The sequence below is a fragment of the Filicampus tigris genome, chromosome 10 (genome assembly GCF_054856515.1).
Source record: "Filicampus tigris isolate MCC_2025a chromosome 10, RoL_Ftig_1.0, whole genome shotgun sequence".
Taxonomy (NCBI): domain Eukaryota; kingdom Metazoa; phylum Chordata; class Actinopteri; order Syngnathiformes; family Syngnathidae; genus Filicampus; species Filicampus tigris.
In genome coordinates this window covers 687,344-709,237 of record NC_141226.1, presented here as the reverse complement: position 1 = coordinate 709,237, position 21,894 = coordinate 687,344, and the positions used below count along the sequence as shown (strand labels likewise).

The following is a 21,894-nucleotide window of genomic DNA, read 5'->3' as shown; positions in this document are numbered from 1 at the left end:
CGAACGCCTTCTCCAAGTCCACAAAACACATGTAGACCGGTTGGGCAAACTCCCATGCACCCTCGAGGACCCTGCTGAGGGTGTAGAGCTGGTCCACTGTTCCACGGCCAGGACGAAAACCACATTGCTCCTCCTGAATCCGGGATTCGACCTTCCGACGGACCCTCCTCTCCAGCACCCCTGAATAGACCTTGCCGGGGAGGCTGAGGAGTGTGATCCCTCTGTAATTGGAGCACACCCTCCGGTCCCCCTTCTTGAAAAGGGGGACCACCACCCCGGTCTGCCAATCCAGAGGCACTGTCCCCGATGTCCACGCGATGTTGAAGAGACAGCCATGACAGCCCCTCAACATCCAGAGCCTTTATGAACTCCGGGCGGATCTCATCCACCCCCGGGGCTTTGCCACCGAGGAGCTTTTTGACTACCTCGGTTACTTCAACCCCAGAGATAGGAGAGCCCACCTCAGAGTCTCCAGGCTCTGCTTCCTCAGTGGAAGGCGTGTCGGTGGAATTGAGGAGGTCTTCGAAGTACTCTCCCCACCGACCCACAACGTCCCGAGTTGAGGTCAGCAGCACCCCATCTCCACTATAAACAGTGTTAATGGTGCACTGCTTCCCCCTCCTGAGACGTCGGATGGTGGACCAGAATTTCCTCGAAGCCGTCCGGAAGTCATTTTCCATGGCCTCCGCGAACTCCTCCCACACCCGGGTTTTTGCCTCAGCAACCGCCAGAGCTGCATTCCGCTTGGCCAGCCGGTACTCGTCAGCTGCCTCCGGGGTCCCGCAGGCCAAAAAGGCCCGATAGGACTCCTTCTTCAGCTGGACAGCATCCCTTACCGCTGGTGTCCACCAGCGGGTTCGGGGATTGCCACCACGACAGGCACCGACCACCTTGCGGCCACAGCTCCGATCGGCCGCCTCAACAATGGAGGCACGAAACATGGTCCACTCGGACTCGATGTCCCCCGCCTCCCCCGGGACGTGGGAAAAGTTCTGCCGGAGGTGGGAGTTGAAACTCCTTCTGACAGGGGATTCAGCCAGACGTTCCCAGCAAACCCTCACAATACGTTTGGGTCTGCCAGGTCGGACCGGCATCTTCCCCCACCATCGGAGCCAACTCACCACCAGATGGTGATCAGTTGACAGCTCCGCCCCTCTCTTCACCCGAGTGTCCAAAACATGCGGCCGCAAGTCCGATGATACGATTACAAAGTCAATCATTGAACTGTGGCCTAGGGTATCCTGGTGCCAAGTGCACATATGGACACCCTTATGCTTGAACATGGTGTTCGTTATGGTCAATCCGTGATGAGCACAGAAGTCCAGTAACCGAACACCGCTCGGGTTCAGATCGGGGGGCCCGTTCCTCCCAATCACACCTCTCCAGGTCTCACTGTCATTGCCCACGTGAGCATTGAAGTCCCCCAGCAGAACGATGGAGTCCCCAGGTGGAGCGCCCTCCAGCACACCCTCCAAGGACTCCAAAAAGGGTGGGTACTCTGCGCTGCCGTTTGGTGCTTAAGCACAAACAACAGTCAGGACCCGTCCCCCCACCCTCAGGCGGAGGGAGGCTACCCTCTCGTCCACCGGGGTAAACCCCAATGTACAGGCGCCAAGCCGGGGGGCAATAAGTATGCCCACACCTGCTCGGCGCCTCTCACTCTGGGCAACTCCAGAGTGGAAGAGTGTCCAACCCCCCTCGAGAGGACTGGGACCAGAACCCAAGCTGTGCGTGGAGGTGAGCCCGACTATATCTAATCGGAACCTCTCAGCCTCACACACCAGCTCAGGCTCCTTCCCTGCCAGAGAGGTGACATTCCATGTCCCAAGAGCTAGTTTTTGCTGCCGGGGATCGGACCGCCAAGGTCCCTGTCTTCTGCCGCCGCCCAGCTCACACGGCACCCGACCCCTTTGGCCCCTCCCACCAGTGGTGAGCCCATGGGAAGGGGGACCCACGTGTCCTTTTCGGGCTGAGCCCGGCCGGGCCCCATGGGTGCAGGCCCGGCCACCAGGCGCTCGCCATCGAGCCCCACCTCCGGGCCTGGCTCCAGAAGGGGGCCCCGGTAACCCGCGTCCGGGCGAGGGAAAGCGTGGTCCGTTAATTTTATTCATCATAAGGGGTCATTTTGCGTCTTCTTTCTGTTTTTTCTATAACAATATTCACCAGAGCAGAGAAGCTGAGCAACAACTACTATCAGAGATGATAAATATGTGGTAGTGACGCTAATTAGAATTTAAAATGGTAAAACTAGCCATCTGAAAAGAGATTAAATAAAACGTATCTCAATTATAGCAATGGTCCAACTACTATTGAACCCCTGAAAATGTAGCTACTGTATAAAATGGTTGTAATTCATGAATGGTTGATACACCATATTTTTGTGATATCCCTTAAATTAAAGCTAAAATTCCACATTGTGAGTCACATCTTGATTGTTTTATTGCAAATCCATTGTCGTGGTGTCTAAAGTCAAAATCATAAAGTTTGTAATTTGGGTTTTGAACTGAAAAAAACCTGGTCCCTGGTCAACCCCGATTTAAATAACTATTGTTGGTAATGTTATTAATTAGGGCCTCAGCAGCGACCTCTGTGAGTTTTTAGGAACCTAAACCTGTCAAAACTCACCTACTTTTTTTTACATTTTTGGTCGTCATGTACTATTGCAAAAAAAAATGGCTCAGTAGAAAAACAAAATTCAATCACGGTATGTTTAGCCTACGACTACGAAAATTGGGAGGCACCTGTAGCACCCCAATACGTACAAAAAAGTCCGTTGTAGCCATGTGCTAAGATGTACACGAAGTGAGCTACAATTTTTTGAATGTCCAATTTTGACCCATTTATGCACATACTTTTGCGCCCTTTTCCTAGAGGTTTCATCCGATTGACTTAAAACTTGATCAGTACCTGGGACAACAACCAGAAAAGATCAGGAGTTTTCTAAATACAATATGACGCACCACATTTTCTGTTGGATATTTCCTTTGCCGCAAAAAAGGAAATGCTTTTAAACTCCACTGCACATGCTCCAAAAAATCCCAAACTTCACATGTATGTAAAGAGTCGTGGCTTGAAGTCATCTATATGACAATATTTTGTTATACTTATTGCGCCACATAGTGGCAACAAGAACATTCTTGACTGCATTGAGCCCGTTGATGGAATCCAACTGAAAAGATGTCAGAAAAGTCCCAACTACTGGGTAAAAAATGTATTCTTTGATGTTTTTCTCATATCGGCTTAACCTCATATTTGCTCAGGAGAGTGCTTAGGCTAAGGCTGCTCAATCAAGCAATTTTGAACCGTAACCGAATTTTCTGAATTTTCTAAGTCACCATAGTTTCCTCTGAATTTCCGCTTACTCCCGCGAGCGTGCAGTTCGAAACAACAACAACAACATCCATGGCTACCGGCGATTCTGCTATTTGCTCAGGCAAGTAAGCGTTTAGTTAATAAATCGGGCAAATATAGATCTGTAGTGTAGTGTGTGCCCCGCATGTACAATACAACCAGTGAGCAAGTTAATCAACGTCTGAAAGGCGTACCTTTTTTTCTCCTCTACCACGGACCTCTGGTCCAGCCGGACTATGCCTCCATACTTAAGCTTGACAGTGCATTGCATTATTGAGTGACAGTTGAAATCTTCATTTCAGATGTCAAAAAGTGTTTGCAGCTCCTAGTGTTTTATTTTCCTTGAAAACCGTGTCGAAATGGCTCTTTGAGTGTTAAAGGTTGCCGACCCCTGATCTAAACATCTAAAATGTTCCTCTTGAAACTGTGGATGTGTCGTTTACCAAGAAAGATTACACTGATTTGATGGTCTTAAAATTAATGACAACATATCAAACTTTGCATACCCATCACACCTAGCGAAATAATCAATATTGTATTAGTTTATTGTGCAGTTTGAAAAAAATGGCTTTGTTGCAACCCCTACAATTTTTTAACGAAACAGCATAGGTTGAATGTTTCACCAAGATCTACCAAAAGTTGGTGACATTTAACATCCCAAGCTATACAAAAACTCTCTGGAGCCCTTTTCTAAGTCGTCCATTTTTAATTTCCTTTAAAAGTTTGCCGCAATTTTGGCCTTTGATAGCAAACAGTATCAAACTAGTTTTAAATCTGATGTACTTCTTTTCCCAAAATGTCCAATTCCAATGTGCCAGTATAGCTCAACGTGCCAATAACTCAACGTGGCCAGGGTTGCGAGGGCCCGTTTATACAGTATCTGCTTGCATCTCTAGTCTAACATTTAAATCTAAATGTTTGTAATTATATTAAAAATACGTACCTGTTGTTGACATTTGAGTATTCAATTCAAAAACCTTTACCCAAGTTTTGCGTCATTATGGAGAAGAATTGCTGAATTGTTAGCATTCTAGTCACCAGGGAAGAACAGTTTAGTTCACTCAGGGATGAGCTCCCCCTCTGCCCTTTGCTAACACAATCCTCCACCTGTCGTTTAGTCAATCAAATGTTACTGAACCACAGAAGAAGCCAAACCTTGATCCCATGCCCTCGCAGCTCCCTCCTTTTCAGCTGCTTTTGACCTAGTGAATCAGAGAGGGAGGGATGTCACAACTTAGAGCGAGAAGGATTTGCTGGTTTTAAGTCTCTGCTCTTTGGCCTCTGCACGGTAGGACTTCCTGGGGACAAGGGGCTGCTCTGTGACACAAAAGTTAAACCTGCCTGCTGTAACAATGACACATTTAAGATTTCCAAAGACATTGAACTTAGTTTGAAGGCAAGCCGATCTCATAGCGACCGGTGGGAAGTCATGCATTGAGAATTAGAGGATGCACAATGATGCGCTTACACAGTGACACATATCATGGTCCAGAAAGGTGACTGAATAACAGAGAGTAAAGCAACTTTCTATTCCCCTTGGAATCAAGGGTAGATAGATAGATAGATAGATAGATAGATAGATAGATAGATAGATAGATAGATAGATAGATAGATAGATAGATAGATAGATAGATAGATAGATAGATAGATAGATAGATAAATTGCCTTACCTCAGATTGCAAATCCCTCACTAAAAAGCAGAAACAGCAACAGCACTGTCTATTGGTAAAATTATGCAAACAGAGGAGGCTCTCAGCAAGTGCCCGTTTATATCTTCAATTTAATTATTTCAGAAATGTTTAGTATGCACTCTAATTTTCCATAATCAGGCTAATGTAGTTTATATTTGTGTTGCCTAGTTTAGATGATCACATAAAGCATCAGATAAAAGCATGTGGTGAGGCAGATTTCTTCTCCCTCACAGAGCCGATGAGGCAAACAGGCAATTTTCTGGTCTCAGAGACCCTCTGACATTAAAAAAAAATCCATCCATTCTCCAAAGGACTTCTCCTCACTAGGGTTGCGGATGCGCTGGAGCCTATCCCAGCTGTCCTTGGCTGAGAGGCAGAGTACACCCTGAACTGGTCGCCATCCAACCGCAGGGCACAATGGACAAAAAAACATTCACACTCAAATTTAGACCGACAGACAACTTAAGAGTCTTCAGTCAACCTACCATGCAAAACCAGAGTACATGGAGAAAACCCACAGAGGCTCAGGATGAACAAACTTCTCACAAGAAGGCCGGATTCAAACCCTCGATCCCTGCATTGTGAGGCAGATGTGTTAAATAAGTCTGCCACTGTGTGTCCTCAAAAATAAAGATCACTAAAGCTTGTTCTGATTGAAAGCAATTATTTTTGTTCATCCATTCATTTCCTTCCACTTATCTGATTTCGGGTTGTGGAGGCAGTATTTTAAGCAGGGAAGCCCAGACTTTTTCCCCCCCAGCCACTTCGTCCAGCTCTTCCGGGGAGATTCCAAGGTGTTTCCATGTCAGCGAGGACACATAGTCTCTCTAGCATGTCCTGGTTCCTCCCAGAGGGATGCACCTCACTAGGGAGGCGTCCAGAGGGGCATCCTAACCAGATGCCCGAGCCACCTCATCTGGCTCCTCTCGATGCGGAGAAGCAGCGGGTCTACTATGAGCCCTTCTCGGATGACCAAGGATACCAGATAGTGAGTTGAGCTATTCTCGCAACGCGATGACACATAAAGTCAATGCAGTTAGTGTAGATACTAGAGATGGGTGGCTGAAGCTGCATGAAGTGCTGAGGAATTCCTGCAAATTGTGCTGAAACAGATTCTGAGCTTTGATGCTTCAGTGAAAGCAACATTAGGGACATCTAGTTGAACAGTGAAGTCAAAGCAACCTACAGTATGTCACTAAAGAGTGAAATATTCACTCACTCTAATCATTCAGCAATAAAAGTAAAAATAAATGATAATGACCAAATTATTATATATAGAAGACTCTTTTGTGTTCATTTGAATAGGCCGGTGTCAATTGTATATAGTGTTTTATGTTAATTTATTGATTAACACTTGTGTATTATGGCCTTTTTATTGTTTATTATTTATTGTTTTGTAAAGTGCTTTGTTACAGCTCTAGCTGTTATGAAATGTGCTATATATAAAATTGTATTGTATTGTATAAATAAATATGTTGGATGTGTGCAGCTTTGGAAGTAACAGAAACAACAAAAAGGACAAAGATTTATTCGTTTTTATTCGAAAATTATTTTTTTACAGTCGCAGGTTTTAGGTGGCTCCCCGTTATGCTCACTATTTTTCCTGATTTTGAAAATATGCGCGCACATCCTGGCACTGAACATGCTGTAAGACATACGTATAGTATTTGCAAGTCACTTCACATAAACCTTGTTTGGCGGAATAAGGTCAAAAATCCCAAAGTTTTGAATGTTACTTTCCATTGGTCACCATTACTGACTTACAAAAAAAAAACAAAAAAACACTGTTAACATCGATTCATAAATTTGAGTATTTTTGGCTGCACGCCTGCACGCCTGATTGCCGCAGCCCGGTCCAAAGTGGCCCACGGCCCGGTGGTTGGGGACCCCTGCTCTAGAGCAGTGTTTTTCAAACTCCGTGCCAGTATGCTGCGAGATATTGTCAAGTGTACCGTTATCTAATTTGTGTGCCTGTGCGGTCTAGCGCCTGGCAGCGTAATCATGTCTTTACTACATTGTAGTACTCTTCCATACCAGCATGTAGCAGCAGCAGCAGCAGCAGGTAGCTAATTGTCTTTGTTTAGAGACAAGCGAATTAGTGACGCATGTTTATCCAAACAGGCCCTTGTTTCACACTGAGTAAGTACCAATATGAAATATTATATATATTATATATTTTTTATATTATAACTTACTTTTTTCGCTGTGTTTATTTAATTCCTATTTAAGACGTTATATAATATAATTAGTGATGTCAAGCGATTAAAATGTTTAATCATAGTTATCGCATTTATTCATAGTTAACTCGTAGTTAATCGCATATTTTATTTATTGTAAAAAAATCCCTTGATTTTTCCATCCCATTTTCTTGAAGTTTAATACCCTTAACATAAATAAGAGGATTGATTTTCTTATGCGGCGGCATGGTGGTCGACTGGTTAGCACGCTCGCCTCACAGTTCAGAGGTCGTGGGTTTGATCCCGGCTCCGGCCTCCCTGTGTGGAGTTTGCATGTTCTCCCGGTGCCTGCGTGGGTTTTCTCCGGGTACTCCGGTTTCCTCCCACATTCCAAAAACATGCATGGTAATTTGATTGGACACTCTAAATTGCCCCTAGGTGTGATTGTGAGTGCGGATGTTTGTCTCTGTGTGCCCTGCGATTGGCTGGCAACCAATTCAGGGTGTCCCCCGCCCACTGCCCAAAGACAGCTGCGATAGGCTCCAGCACGCCCCGCGACCCTTGTGAGGTAAAGCGGTACAGATAATGGATGGATGGATTTTCTTATGAAAATACTTTATTAAAGCGAAGTCAACCCAAACATATTATTTTTTAAGAATATGCTTCATGCAAGCCCACTAGTTCAAACAAGGCATTCTGATAAATATTGCGGTTGTGGAATAAGAGTTAATCCACCTGTTTTTAGTCATCACTGGGGGTAGCCATTTTGTCACGTCCCTCAACTGAAAATGATATCACAGTTGCTCAGGGCTCAGGTAATGACCAATCGCAGCTCACCTGTTTTCTGAAACTGAGCAATGATTGGTCATTATTTGAGCCTTCAGCGTATCTGTGATGTCATTTTCAGTCAACAGAAGTAATAAAATGGCTGACCCCTGAGATGGTAAAAAAATGGATGGATTTTACAATTTAACTCATATTCCACAAACACAATATTAATCAGAATGCCTTGTTTGAACTAGGGGGCCTGCATAGAACATCCATCCATCCATTATCTGTACCGCTTCTCCTCACAAGGGTCGCGGGGCGTGCTGGAGCCTATCCCAGCTGTCTTTGGGCAGTAGGCGGGGGACACCCTGAACTGGTTGCCAGCCAATCGCAGGGCACACAGAGACAAACATCCGCACTCACAATCACACCTAGGGGCAATTTAGAGTATCCAATCAACTTACCATGCATGTTTTTGGAATGTGGGAGGAAACCGGAGTGCCCGGAGAAAACCCACGCAAGCACGGGGAGAACATGCAAACTCCACACAGGGAGGCCGGAGCCGGGATCGAACCCACGACCTCTGAACTGTGAGGCGGACGTGCTTGCATAGAACATATTCTTGAAAAAAAAAAGTTGGGTTGACTTTCCCTTCCCTCAATTGAAAAAACAAGCACTGGATTCAACTCACGCGAACAGCCTCTCAGCCCTTTTCAAACACACTCACACACACGCACGCGTGCGTCTTTCATCTGTTACTAAAAGGCATGTCCCCATTCATGGTGAACTTTGGCTACTAACCCCCCCTTTTCCCCTGTCAGGAGTCCGAAGCGGCAGTTCCGTCCGTCCATGCCCAGTTCCGCAGGGTTCGCCAGGTCTGGAGGGAGACTCGGGCAGCCTTGAGCAGAACAGCAGAACGCAATCGACGCCTGGCCAACCGAAAATGGACCCCAGCTCCGGACTATCAGGTGGGGCAACGCATCTGGCTGTCTGCACGGGATCTGCCCCTCCAAGTTGACTCATGCAAAATGGCCCCCCGCTACATTGGCCCTTTCCCCATCGACAGGATCATCAACCCCATCTCCGTTCGCCTCCAGCTTCCAGCCTCTCAAGATCCACCCTGCCTTCCACGTGTCGCTTTTGAAACCAGTCACCGACAGCCCTCTCGAGCCACCTGAACCACCGCCGCCTCCTCCCCTCATCATCGACGGACATCCAGCAGACAAGGTGCATCCTCGATGTCCGCAGGCGAGGCAGAGGCCAATACCTTCTGGACTGGGAAGGGTACGGCCCAGAGGACTGCTCTTGGATCTCACGATCCCTCATTTTGGACCCACAACTGCTGCGGGACTACTACGCACGCCACCCAGGTAAACCCGGTAGAATGCCAGATGGCGTTTGTTAAGGGGGGATACTGTCGTCCGTGTTCGCTGTTGCTGTGTTGCGCCGCAGTTCCTGCTTCCCCCCTTCCTTCTCTGTGCAGTGCTGGAGGGTGGCAGTAGAGGGAGCTTAACTCTGGCAGCAGAGACTCACACACTCACCTGAACTGCATCAGAATGAGATAGACTATTTACCCAGCTTCTCCCCATATTCCTGTGCCAGATGATTCCTTGACCTACATGCTCCTTGCTGGTGAACTTTAGTTACTCCCTTTTGTTGTTTAAATGTATTTCCCCGAGCAAGGTGATTCTCAGTTGCTGCTTTGTCTTCCTGGGTGATTTTTAGTTGCTACTTTGTTTTCCTGAATATATATTAGTTTTCCCTACTTTTGAACCCAGTGATTTTGTGTTGTTACTTTGTGCCAAAATAAATTTGACCTTTTTTGGAAAACTGCTCTCTGCCTCGTGGGTCCTGGCCTTTTAATTGCCTTACAAACAAATTTCACTGTTTGCATTGACCATTCAGAGTACTGTATTTTTCAGATTATAAACCTCTACTTTTTTCTCAAACTTTGAACCCCGCGGCTTTTAATGTGATGAGGTTTATTTATGGATTTTTACTTACGAACGGCAAGCAGTCAATAGATTTGATCCATTACTGTCACATCTGACCAATGAAATTGCCAGAGCTGGGCACTTGATCCTTTTTTGCCGGTCCGCCCGCGACCCTCCGCCCTCGACCTGGGTACCCTTCCGGCCTCGACCCTCCGCCCTTATTCATAAAACCTATAGCCCCCTGATAGTTGTATCTGTGTAAGGAGACGAAGTGAGCGAGTGGAGAGCTGTAATGTAACTGCTTGCTTTATTTAACAGCAGTCATTATTTATATTTATACGTCAATGCAGCAGATGTGAAATAGGTCAGCATTAAGACTTCTGAAACAGAATATGTCGTGTTTTGAGAATGTTCACAAAATTAAAATAGCAAAATATAAAACAAAATATTTTGCAGTGCAGGTATGATAAGCTCCTCGCTCACGGTTCTCCAAGCCTAGTCTCTTTTTTTCTTGTCTCGGTACTAAATCATGACATCAAAAATCTCTAATATGAATAACAATGAATCGGTGTGTATTTTAAGGCAACATATTGTAAAAAAAATTATTAATTGTTAATTTTACAGTTAATATATGTGGAAGGTATTTCCTTGTAGAATTGATATACAGTCATCTATCTCATGCACTGCATTGCATTTGCATTTCCTGGCTAACAGCCAATCAGACTAATTGTCACTGACACCACTTTGCGGACGGACGATTTCTGTCTTATTCATTCAATTAATATCTAAAAAGCACCATGACAGAAAAGATATTAAATTGCCTTAATTCTAAACAATACTTTTTAATTTAGGTTTGTTGTCACTTCCACCATGAATGTGCTAAACAAAATTCTGGACATGAATGTATGCATTCTACTTTATGAAACCATGACTGAGGACCGCACCACAAATAATGACCTCCCTTGCCACGTTAACATCTGCATATCACTGAGTAGGCTGAGATGATATTTGGCTGCCTTGTGGTCATGTCACATGCATGAGGGCCGATTAGTGGGCCAGACTAAGGCCTTGTCTACATGTAATCGGGTTTTTTTAGCAGCACAAAAAATCGCATCCACACGAAACTGCGGAAGTGCGTTTTCAAATGCACGCCAAGCCTCTAGGTTGCAGTAGTTAGCCAAGTACTGTCCATTCAGAAGGAACATCCGTCCTTTGACGCCGCTGCTACGAAACCAAAAACACAGTGCCAAACGCGTTCGGGAGGACCGGCAAGAGGTCAGAATTGCTTTTAAACCTTTCAAAGAGAAGCAGTGGTTGGCTGCGGACAAATAACTAGGCAAAAAGCGCCTCGAGAATGGCTATAACCAACGCAGCGCTGCGGGAATCCATGTTGACGCCCGATGACATCAGATCATTTTTGTCGCATAGTGACGACGTAAATCTCCAGGTCTGACTGCCAAACGCGGGTCCGGCGATATCCGCAAATCTCCGATGTGCCCGGAGTTTTGCGTTGTCAATGAAAAAACTCCGGGGACGTGTGGATGAGGGCTAACCACAGGCTAATATCCGCGGTGTGCAAAAACCCAGGCTACATGTAGACAAGGCCTAAAGGCCACTTCCGGCCATGCTTAATCAAGCCCTTTTTTTTCAAACTACCCACCCCCCACCGAGGATGGACTGTCCAGCTCTGGAAATTGCTGAACACAACACAGTGGACCAATATAAGTGTCCAAGTCAGTCCTCATGTTGAATATTCATCAGCTATTAGCGTTTGGAATAACATTGTAGCGAACATGGGGGCTGACATGTTTTCTGAATCTGAACCGTGATTGGTCATTGGGAGCAGTTGTCATGTCATTTTCAGTCGACAGAAGACAAAATGGCCGCCCCCAGAGATGGCAAAAAATGTGTGCATTTTGCTGATTAACTTCTATTCCACAAACGCATAATTAATCAGAATGCCAGAATGTTTCAACTGCTGGGAAAAATATGTTTGGGTTGACTTCCGCTTTAAGGAGATAAAAGTTCTCCCTCTCTTTCTGAAACACAAGATCCCCCTCTCAAAAAGTCTCTGTCAAATGCTTTCTCAGAAAGTCTCTCTTCTGATACAAACTCTCACACCTTAATTTTTTGGGATCTTTTGGCTTCATTTTTGAATGCGCTATCACGTGCCCGGAAATCACCCGCTGTCGACCTGCAAAAGCTCTGGGTTCTCCGAACCTCACCTCCACAACACGTGGCAGACATGTTTCAAGTGAGAATCAATTCGTGACAATACTGTTAGATTTGAGTATTAAATTGTCCTGTTTAAAACGTTTGTGCATTTCACAATTCATAACTGGCATCAATTCTCATACTTCAGCTGGAAACAGACAGACAGACAGACAGACAGACAGACAGAGAGAGAGAGAGAGAGAGAGAAAGAGAGAGAGAGAGAGAAAGGCATTTCACATTTCTCAAGATCCACTACCATGCATCTCGTCTTTTTCATTCTTAACATACCACATTCACCCCTAATTCATATACTATAATAGTGGTGGGCGATATGGCAAAAATATAACACGATTTAAAAAAAAATAAAATCATGATCATGATTTTATCATGATTCTTTTTTTACATCGTTTTTTTAAGACTTTTTTTTAAGACAGAATTCGCAAATTTTTGACCATATTCCTCATGTTAAACATATAAAACATTTAAAATGTATATAAAACCCTAAAAGAAAAAAAACATTTTAAGCCAGCTAAGCTTTCTGAACAGGTTTTAATTTGAATAGTGCCATTTTTTATCAAAATGTGCAATGGAATTAAAAAAATATATTAAAGTTAAAATAAAGAAAGAATAAAATAAAATGTATTTTGTTTTACGCTTACCACACTGACCATGCTAGGTCGAGCCGGGGTGGGGGGGAGGTGGGGGGATGTTGGTTTCATTTGTTTGTGAATATGCATAATACGTATTTGTACTGTTCATTGAATTGATGTCACTGTTAGTTTGCTTATTCAAGTTTAAAAAAAACAGTCTATGTATCATTGTTATTATACATATATTTTTTTGTGACAATAAAAATATTTTGGAAAAAACAAAATGTGCAGTGAATGTAAACATAAAAGATAACATAATATAAACATAAAAACGCAGCTCGTAACTCGGGTCTAGTACTTTGAAGAGTCTTTTAACCCCCTTGTTTTCCACTGTTCTAATGGGAATCATGTCTTCAGCAAGGTAATAAGTCACTGCCTCAGTTACTTCTTTACACTGCTTGCTATTTTTTTTCATATGGAGTGCCCTTGTTAAATGACTGTGTTACCGTGGGTTGTGTTAGTTTGAAGCTAGCGGCTGCCTCTGTCTGATTCTCTGTATGCTTTGATTGTTGGCGTAAGTATTTTGGGTGCTGTCTCTGCAAATAATTAAACAGGTTTGTCGTGTTGCCATCTGACGTCCAAACCGAGTCTCTGCAAACTTTGCAAATAACTGGTTTGTGCTTTCTCCTCTGAGGAAAAGCCAAACCAAATCGACACTGTGGATGTGGAGATTCTTTTTGTGCAGTGTACGTGCTGTGTTTGATTGGTCGGGTATGCGTCAGCGGCTTTGAGCCGCCATAGAGCTAAACTGTATAGAATGTGCCCTGTAGCTGATCAGACGATCTTTCGGCTTTATGAGATCGTCAACGCGTTAAAGTCCTTAAAGATCTGATATCGTCATATCGCCCACCCCTATATAAGCAGGGCTAACTACTTTATAGTTAAAATCCAACCGCCATTGTTAGTCAAAGGAACTAAATTATTAATTAAATTAATGTCCCTCGTGAAAAATGTCCTCAAGTGTCACACCACTGCTTTCTGCACTGCATGTCACAGCTGTCCTCCAATCTTCTTCTGAAATGCTGACATAAAATAGCTGTAGGCTATACTGTATTTTAGAGCTTTTTGAAAACTGAATATACATTACAGCAGCAACTAAATTACACATCACCCATTGGGCATTATGAAGTTCTGTCATCAAACCTTTTTACTCTACTGTTTTTATTTGCATAGTCAACTACATTTCATTTTATTTTTCCGTCTATCTGCTTTGGAGTCAATATTATTATATTTTTTTAATGGGTGTTCATTGGCCCATTTTAGCAGGTCAATGAAACTGAAAGGCCCCCGTCCACAGCAGTTTAATAATGCCGCCCTGTCCAATGGGAATTGAATGGAGGATAGCATCCCTGAGAAGCCTATTCTCTGGCCCAACTGATTGCCCCGATGCACCCCCTCCATCTTATTCTTCAAACAACGCAGTGACTGACAGCTCCTTTTCACAGGGCTGCAACTGGCAAGGAAGGGGTTTAATTCTAAACCATTTTGTAGCATGGCATGATAACGACTCAGACACAAGCCCCAGGGCTCCAATGGACCAACATGGTTTTGTTGTGTTGGACAGGAAATGTTTTTTCGCTTTCTCTCCCTCTTTCTCTCTCTCTCTCTCTCTCTGAGTCTCTCTCTCTGAGTCTCTCTCTCTGTATCTCTCTCCCTCTCTCCAGATGAAATTGAATAATAGTCATATAGAATATTTTTTCATTCAGTGCCCACCACTAGTATGAGTAATAACCGTGGTCTTGTAGAATTTTGTCTCACTGTTACAATCCTGTAGTGAAAAGGATTATGGGCTGTTAGACAAAAAAAGTACATTATAATGAATACAGATTAATTGTACACATGAACAAACAATGGAAGTATGTTATATGGAAAAAGGTGATTGCAGGCAGATAATGATTGACAGATGAACCTCATCGTCATGGGCCGGCGTGACCTACATCCTTCATTGCTCGCCCTTCAGCCTTTGCCCTCATGCTGTAACATTCTGTTGTTCCGCCAACTTCCTTCCTCCTGAGCACAACAACGTTGTCAAGCTCAAGGGATCCTCTTCTGAATGACTCACATTTCTCCTGAATGGATCGCATGTGGAAGAGGTGGGGACCCTAAAGATGGGGGATTAGTGATTGGATTAAGGAGGCATTGCTATTGCAAGTAGAGGTACCAAGTTTTTTGAGATGAGGAAGTGATGTAGGAATAGGAAATGCAAGTAAATATATGATTTTGGTGGAAATTATGGTGTCTGCGAAGGAAACACAATAAATTCTGAGTTGACAAAGGGGTCAATGCACATTCCCAAGTCTTTGAATGTTGTCGTAGCCGCTTGCATCGTCAACGTCAAACTCGAGTTACCACAGTAACAGTTGTCAACTTTTGAATGAAAAAGACGAGGAAGATTTCCTCTGTTTGATCATTGGAGGATGGTGCAGGGGAAATGTGGGACACAAAAGCAGATGAAAAAGTGTGGTCTTTTTACCTGTACTTGGCTTCTGTTGAGGCCTCCTGTCTTTTTTGTCTCCTCTTGACGACCATCCTCCAAAGGAAAATGCACCCCTCTGTGTTTTTTTTACCAGCCCTGGTCAGTTGTAAAGAGCACCCCTCTCTTTTGCCCTTTTCATTGCCCTGTCTACACCTCCTACTCCCCCATGCATCATCACCACAGATCCCCAGATACGGGTGTCCTTCCGGGGGTGTTTAGGGCGCTGCACCTGGCTTGACCTGTCTAGACATGGCTTCTCTCTGTTTTGTCTTCCAAGGGAGCACAGGAAAAAGACGTTGGGGATGTACTAGCACAGGTTAAAAGTCAGAGTTGGAGGGTGAGGTTTGTTAGTCATGATGAAGAAAACAAGGCAGAAATAGGAGGTCACTGCTGACCTACGGAGGCTTTTGGTGGAACACAGCTGACACAAGGTTTTAAAGAATTTTTAAGACGAGTTTTTGCTTAACAGTTTATTCTCCCTTCGTCATTAGTTTCTGTTGTCAATACCGTGACACAGGATTTTGATGTAGCTTTTTTGGTTATTGTTGTGAATGTTTTTTTGTTTTTTTTTAACATTTTGCAGAGGTCTCCATTTAACATCAACATTAAGTGGTTTTCCTGCTAGAGTTTTCTAACAAAGGAAATTGTGTGAATAGAGTGATGACATGTTAAAAGAAGTATAACACGACAGTCAAGAATTTCAGTCTCCCGTTTTTTTTGTCCCAGGTGACTTGGATGGGGTTTGCAATTCATTGAGTGACGATGTCCTCCACGTGGACCCTACACCCAGTAGAAACAATACATGAGGTTTGCACCTAGGAGCAGTGTGGTCAATGGTGACTTCCCTGACCTTAAAAACTTCCAGTTCACTGGACCCGAGGCTCCCAATGCTTTGAAATTCGCAGTGAGTGCAAAAGCTGTACACATTTTTGTTGGCTCTTTGACAGATCCCGCCAAGTTATGGAAGACAATTAGACAAATTTGAAGAAACTAGGTTGATAGAGTAGTGTAGTTAATTATTAGAGGTAAACTTCTAATTTGTTTCCAATGTAGTCTAAAGGAAATAGTCTTTAAAAAGCATTTTTCAAATTATGCATTTGAACAATTAAACTATGTGTCCAAAGGTGATCAATCAAGTTCAATGGTAGACTTCATGATTCGTACCATAAAAAATGAAGTCCATATCGTGATTTTTAAAGTGGTTCCATTTATTTTTTCATTTGCATGCTGGTTCAATGAAGCATTTCAATTTACACAACTTGACATGTCAATTTACTCAGTGAAAAATAAAAAATATTGAATTGTATTATCTACTGGAATAGTACGGTACTATTGGACTTTCTATTCTGGATAAATGTAGGTTTGTATGTTTAAGTCGCAAGTCTAGACTTGACCATTAATCATTTTTAATAATGTCATAGCTATTTATAGTGTTTATTTTTTATTTTATATTTTATTTTATATAATAGTTTTTCTCCCGGGAGTAAGTACTAATTTAATGGCACAAGGAAAGAATTGCTTTTCAATGTAGAATTCCTGTACGTTTATATTGATGGTTGACATTCTGCTTTTATCAAGTCAATTCTTAAAACTCTTTCTGACTCTTTCCACAAACTTCGCCTTTGTCATGAACTTCATCACAGGAAAGGCTACACCTCAAATAACATAGGCAGATACGTCAAAAAATCTGTTCGAGAACAGTTATTATAGGCCAGCGCCTCAGTGTTCATCTGATCAGTTTGTCTTCCAAAATGTGTTTTGTGGCGTGTATGATCTAGATTGAGGTCTCTTCTTAAATACAATATTATGATATATATCATGACCTCAATCATTTGTAATGGAAATCTGTGTTGTTATGAAGAAGTCTGTTTTGGGATGTTGTGCTAATTCATAATCAGTAGATAAAATAAGATAAGATAAGAATGCCTTTATTGATCCCACAGTGGGGAAATTTTCATTGTTACAGCAGCAAAGATATAGGTCACACAGGCATAATGTAGCCATTAATGTATAACATTGACAGCAAACATTCAGGATCAAACCTATGCAAATATACGCAGTAACATGTGTATATCCACATGTATATACACACCAACATACATCTACATAAAAAGTCTGAGGAACACTCATTTTGGCCTGTACATAGTACAGAGGAAAAATACTCTTAAGTAAGTGACAGTGCTGCAGTGCTGCAGTGCTGTAGTGAAATGTAAGGGACAGCATTGGATAAAAATAAAACTAGACTAACAGTAGTGTTGAATGGTGAGTATTGCACGGTATTACAGTAGTGGGGAATATTGGGTATTGCACGATATGAGCTCAGGTGCAGGACTGCACAATTGCACTGATGTCCGCCAGTTTGTAGAGACTACACAATGTTCTTGTTAAAGAGTCTGACAGCAGCAGGCGAGAAGGAACGGCGGAATCTCTCCTTTGCACAGCGAGGGTGTAACAGTCTGTCACTGAAGGAGCTGTGGAGTGTGTTAGGGTGCCCTGGAGGGGGTGGTCCGGGTTGTCCAGCATTGATGACAGCTTGGCTAACATCCTCCTGTCCCCTACCGAGTCCACAGAGTCCAGGGAGCAGCCCAGGACAGAGCCCTCCTGACCAGTTTGTCCAGCCGCTTCTTGTCCCGGGCCGAGACGCCGCCTGCCCAGGTGACAACTCCCTGGAAGATGACCGATGCAACCACCGAGTCATAAAAGTTCCTGAGGAGTGTCCCCTGAACCCCAAAAGACCTCAGTCTCCTGAGTAGGAAGAGTCTGCTCTGACTCTTCCTATAGAGGGCGTCTGTGTTGTCGCACCAGTCCAGTTTATTGTTCAGATGAACACCCAGGTACTTGTAAATTGAGACTCTCTCAACATCTGTTCCCCGGATATTCACTGGTGCAGGTGAAGAGTGCTGGCGCCTACAGAATTCCACCACCATTTCTTTGGATTTCCCCGCATTGATCAGGAGGCGGTTCTGCTGGTACCAGTCCACAAAACCCTGAGTAAGTTCTCTGTACTCCCGATCATCTCCGCCTGTGATGAGGCTGGCAATCGCAGAGTCGTCAGAGAACTTCTGCAGGTGACAGGTAGGGGTGTTGTAGTTGAAGTCCGAGGTGTAGAGGGTGAACAGGAAGGGAGCCAAGACAGTTCCCTGTGGGGCCCCCGTGCTATAGAGGAGCACGTCAGACACACAGTCCTGTGTCCTCACATATTGTGGCCGGTTTGTAAGGTAGTCCTGGATCCATGTGGTGAGGTGGTGGGCCACCCCCGCCCGCTCCAGCTTGTCTCCCAGTAGGGTGGGCTGGATGGTGTTGAAAGCACTGGAGAAATCAAAGAACATGATCCTCACAGTGCTCCCCGCCTTCTCCAGGTGGGAGAGTGAAGTGTGGGGGAGGTAGATGATGGCATCATCCACACTGATGCCAGGCTGATATGCGAACTGGAGTGGGTCCATTGAGGAGCTCACCAGGAGGCGCAGGATAGGATAAATGTCATGATAAAATTATACTTATTCTAAAATCTGAAAACATAATATGTTGATTTAGGGCCAAGAATCAGTTTTTACAACAAATTATTCATGTGAAAACTGAGATACATTAAGCACTGTACCTAAGGTTTGATAAGGACTTCTGGTTTGCCCACATTGTTTTTGTCTGACACTGTTACGCTCATTACTCAGCCTGCCTCAGAAGAAACTTGTATTACATTAAATGTCACCAGCACAGCACTTTAAATTTGGCTTTCATATACTCACCAACACAATTCAGCTTTGTGAAGGTGAAAAAAAAATACTGTACAAGCAAAGCAGCGACAAGTGCCAAAATGCAAAATCATTTCAGGGCAAAAACTGGCATGTAAACTGTAAACTGTGAAGTTTTCAATCAATCAATCAATCAATCAATCAATCAATCAATCAATCAATCAATCAATCAATCAATCAATCAATCAATCAATCAATCAATCAACCAATCAATCAATCAATCAATCAATCACATGTATTTATATAGCACTTTTCATACACAAAATGCCCGGGAATCCAACCCGTGCCATTTGCGTGAAAGGCAGCAGCATGTAGCATTACACTACCAGCGCGAGCAGAAGAAAATATTTCTGTCAAAATGGCCGAACAGTTGGGCAAGCAGTGGGGGAGAAATGACCACATCCCTGCAAACAGCGGCCCTCCATTTTGTGAAAAATTGTGAAAAAAAAAAACATACTGTAACATACAATACTGTGTGTAGGACTATACGCATGGCCAAGCTGCTCTACTTTTACCTCTAGTTCAAGTCTTTCTTCTCCTCTTCTGTTTTTTTTTCTCTCAGTGTGAAATCATTGTAGAGGACCTAGAGGATGATATCATCGCTCTTTTCAGCCAGAAAGCGGAGGATCCGCACAAGGGGTTATGCAACATTGTCTCAGGTACCACAACTCCTTCATATCAGATACCACATGTATAACTCTTATTTTTGTTTATCTGCCAGCTCATCAGGACAATCCATCACTTCACATTTACTTCAAGTGATTATTAGTTTTTCACATTACATGTTATTCATAGAGGGCGGCACGGTGGTCGACTGGTTAGCACGTCCGCTTCACAGTTCAGAAGTTGTGGGTTCGATCCCGGCTCCGGCCTCCCTGTGTGGAGTTTGCATGTTCCCCGTGCCTGCATGGGTTTTCTGCGGGTACTCCGGTTTCCTCCCACATTCCAAAAAGATGCATGGTAAGTTGATTGGACTCTCCAAATTGCCCCTAGGTGTGATTGTGAGTGCGGATGTTTGTCTCTGTGTGCCCTGCAATTGGCTGGCAACCAATTCAGGGTGTCCCCTGCCTACTGCCCGAAGACAGCTGGGATAGGCTCCAGCATGCCCCGCGACCCTCTTGAGGATAAGCGGTATCGATAATGGATGGATGGATGTTATTCATAGATGCACAAATAAAACAGCTTGATGCATCAATCTAAACATAATTAGGAGGACAACCCACATTCGAAATAATTTCTCTTGATATTTATGTTGTGGTTTTACAATCAATGTGCCAACACAGCTTCACAATGTGCCAGTACTATATAATTATAAAAAGTTGAACATTTTGACAAATTGCTTCTAAGTACTGAAGTACAATTAACATTTACCTTTGTAGACATGCTTATTTATGTAAATGAAGTCATATTGTGTTCTTGAGTTCAGTGGTTCTCAAATGGGGGTACAAGTACCCCTGGGGATACCTTTAGGCAGTTCAGGGGGTATGTGAGCTTTTTAAATAGATTTAAAAAGTCACTTCCATGCAAGAAAAAGAGCTTGACAACAATGTAATAACCAGTGTTGTCACTCTTCTTTTTATTATTTAAGAGATATTTTACTATGATTTTTTTATTAGCAGTTTCTGCTTTCATTTAAAATAAAGTTAATGGATTCTTTTTTAGAACAGATCTGTACTATGATCCCAAAGGATGACACTTATTGACACTTAATTATTCTCATATGCACAAATCTTTATTTTTGATTAAGTTAATTGTTTCGTTTTTTTAGTTGCATGGTTTTATTTTCAAATAGTTCTAGAGATACCACTTCAAATGGAGTTCCAAAGTTTAATAAACCAGACACCGATACAGAACTGTTTTAAGTCTTTTTTGTAATAATTAAAGAAATGTAATGAGCTCCAATACAATCCCATCCTCTTGCTTCTGTGATGTCTTAAATCATATAGCCATTTATGCATCTATACATAAGTAATTGATCAACTTGCCAGCCAACATTTATTCAGTTTTTTTCTGCTCTTTGTTTCATACTACTGTAACGATACCAGTAACAGAAATGATGAGCTATAGTTTTTAAGTGTTTTTTTTTAGGTTTAAAACAGTGTGACCAACTTTGTTTCAATGAAATGGAAAATTAGACTTTTTTTTTTTTTAAAAAGAACTTCAGAAAAAACCATAAATATTTTGTCAACATTTGTCTGAGGTTTATAATCGATGCTCTTACACACAGCTCAATGATAAACTACTAATCTAGAGATATATTCGGCTCTTGAACATGTAAAATGAGCCTTTTTTTTATTGAGCATTGATTGATAATAATTTATGAATCCATTGAAGAAGATACCTCGCAGAAATGCCAATGTGTAAAGTAATGGACTTTTTGTTTGCTAAAATATAATTCAAACTCCTAACCAACAAATAAATCAAGTTCCAGTCTAGTAGTAATTCAAAGTGTATTTGAGTAGTATTTTTTTTCAATCACACCTTTTCCTTCCATAGTCATTTATGATTTTTCATATCTGTGTTCAACATGGCAGTTCAGATGTCAGCCAACAGATTACAGAGATGTACTGTATTACTCGGCAATGTCAACATACTGCACGCATTATGTGCAACGCAGGTGCTGTCGTCCCTTTTGATTATTTTTCACTAATCCATTCATTCAACAAAATATTAGTGTTAAGAATTGTCAAATGTGTTCTATGAATACTCATGTTTTCTTTGGTGTCATGTGCAATACTAGTAGTATGATGATACTTCCTTCAAGATTTTTTGTTGTTATTTTTATTTCCATGCAAACATGCAGTCTTGGCTCCCTTAAGTGTAGCCTGGCATACAAGTATAACAGAGCACAGCACAGGGAGATGGAGGGTGTACCTGATGTGGT

At 42.9% G+C, this 21,894-nt stretch overlaps 1 protein-coding gene across 1 annotated transcript; it reads left to right on the top strand.

The window, feature by feature from the left end:
* The first annotated feature begins 14,688 nt into the window (after positions 1-14,688).
* LOC147140341 (protein canopy-1-like) lies at positions 14,689-21,077 on the top strand. The gene is given in 5 exon segments (XM_086043118.1): positions 14,689-14,761; positions 15,988-16,041; positions 16,044-16,165; positions 19,573-19,669; positions 21,037-21,077. Coding segments are annotated over 5 exon segments (387 nt in total).
* Positions 21,078-21,894: the final 817 nt, after the last annotated feature.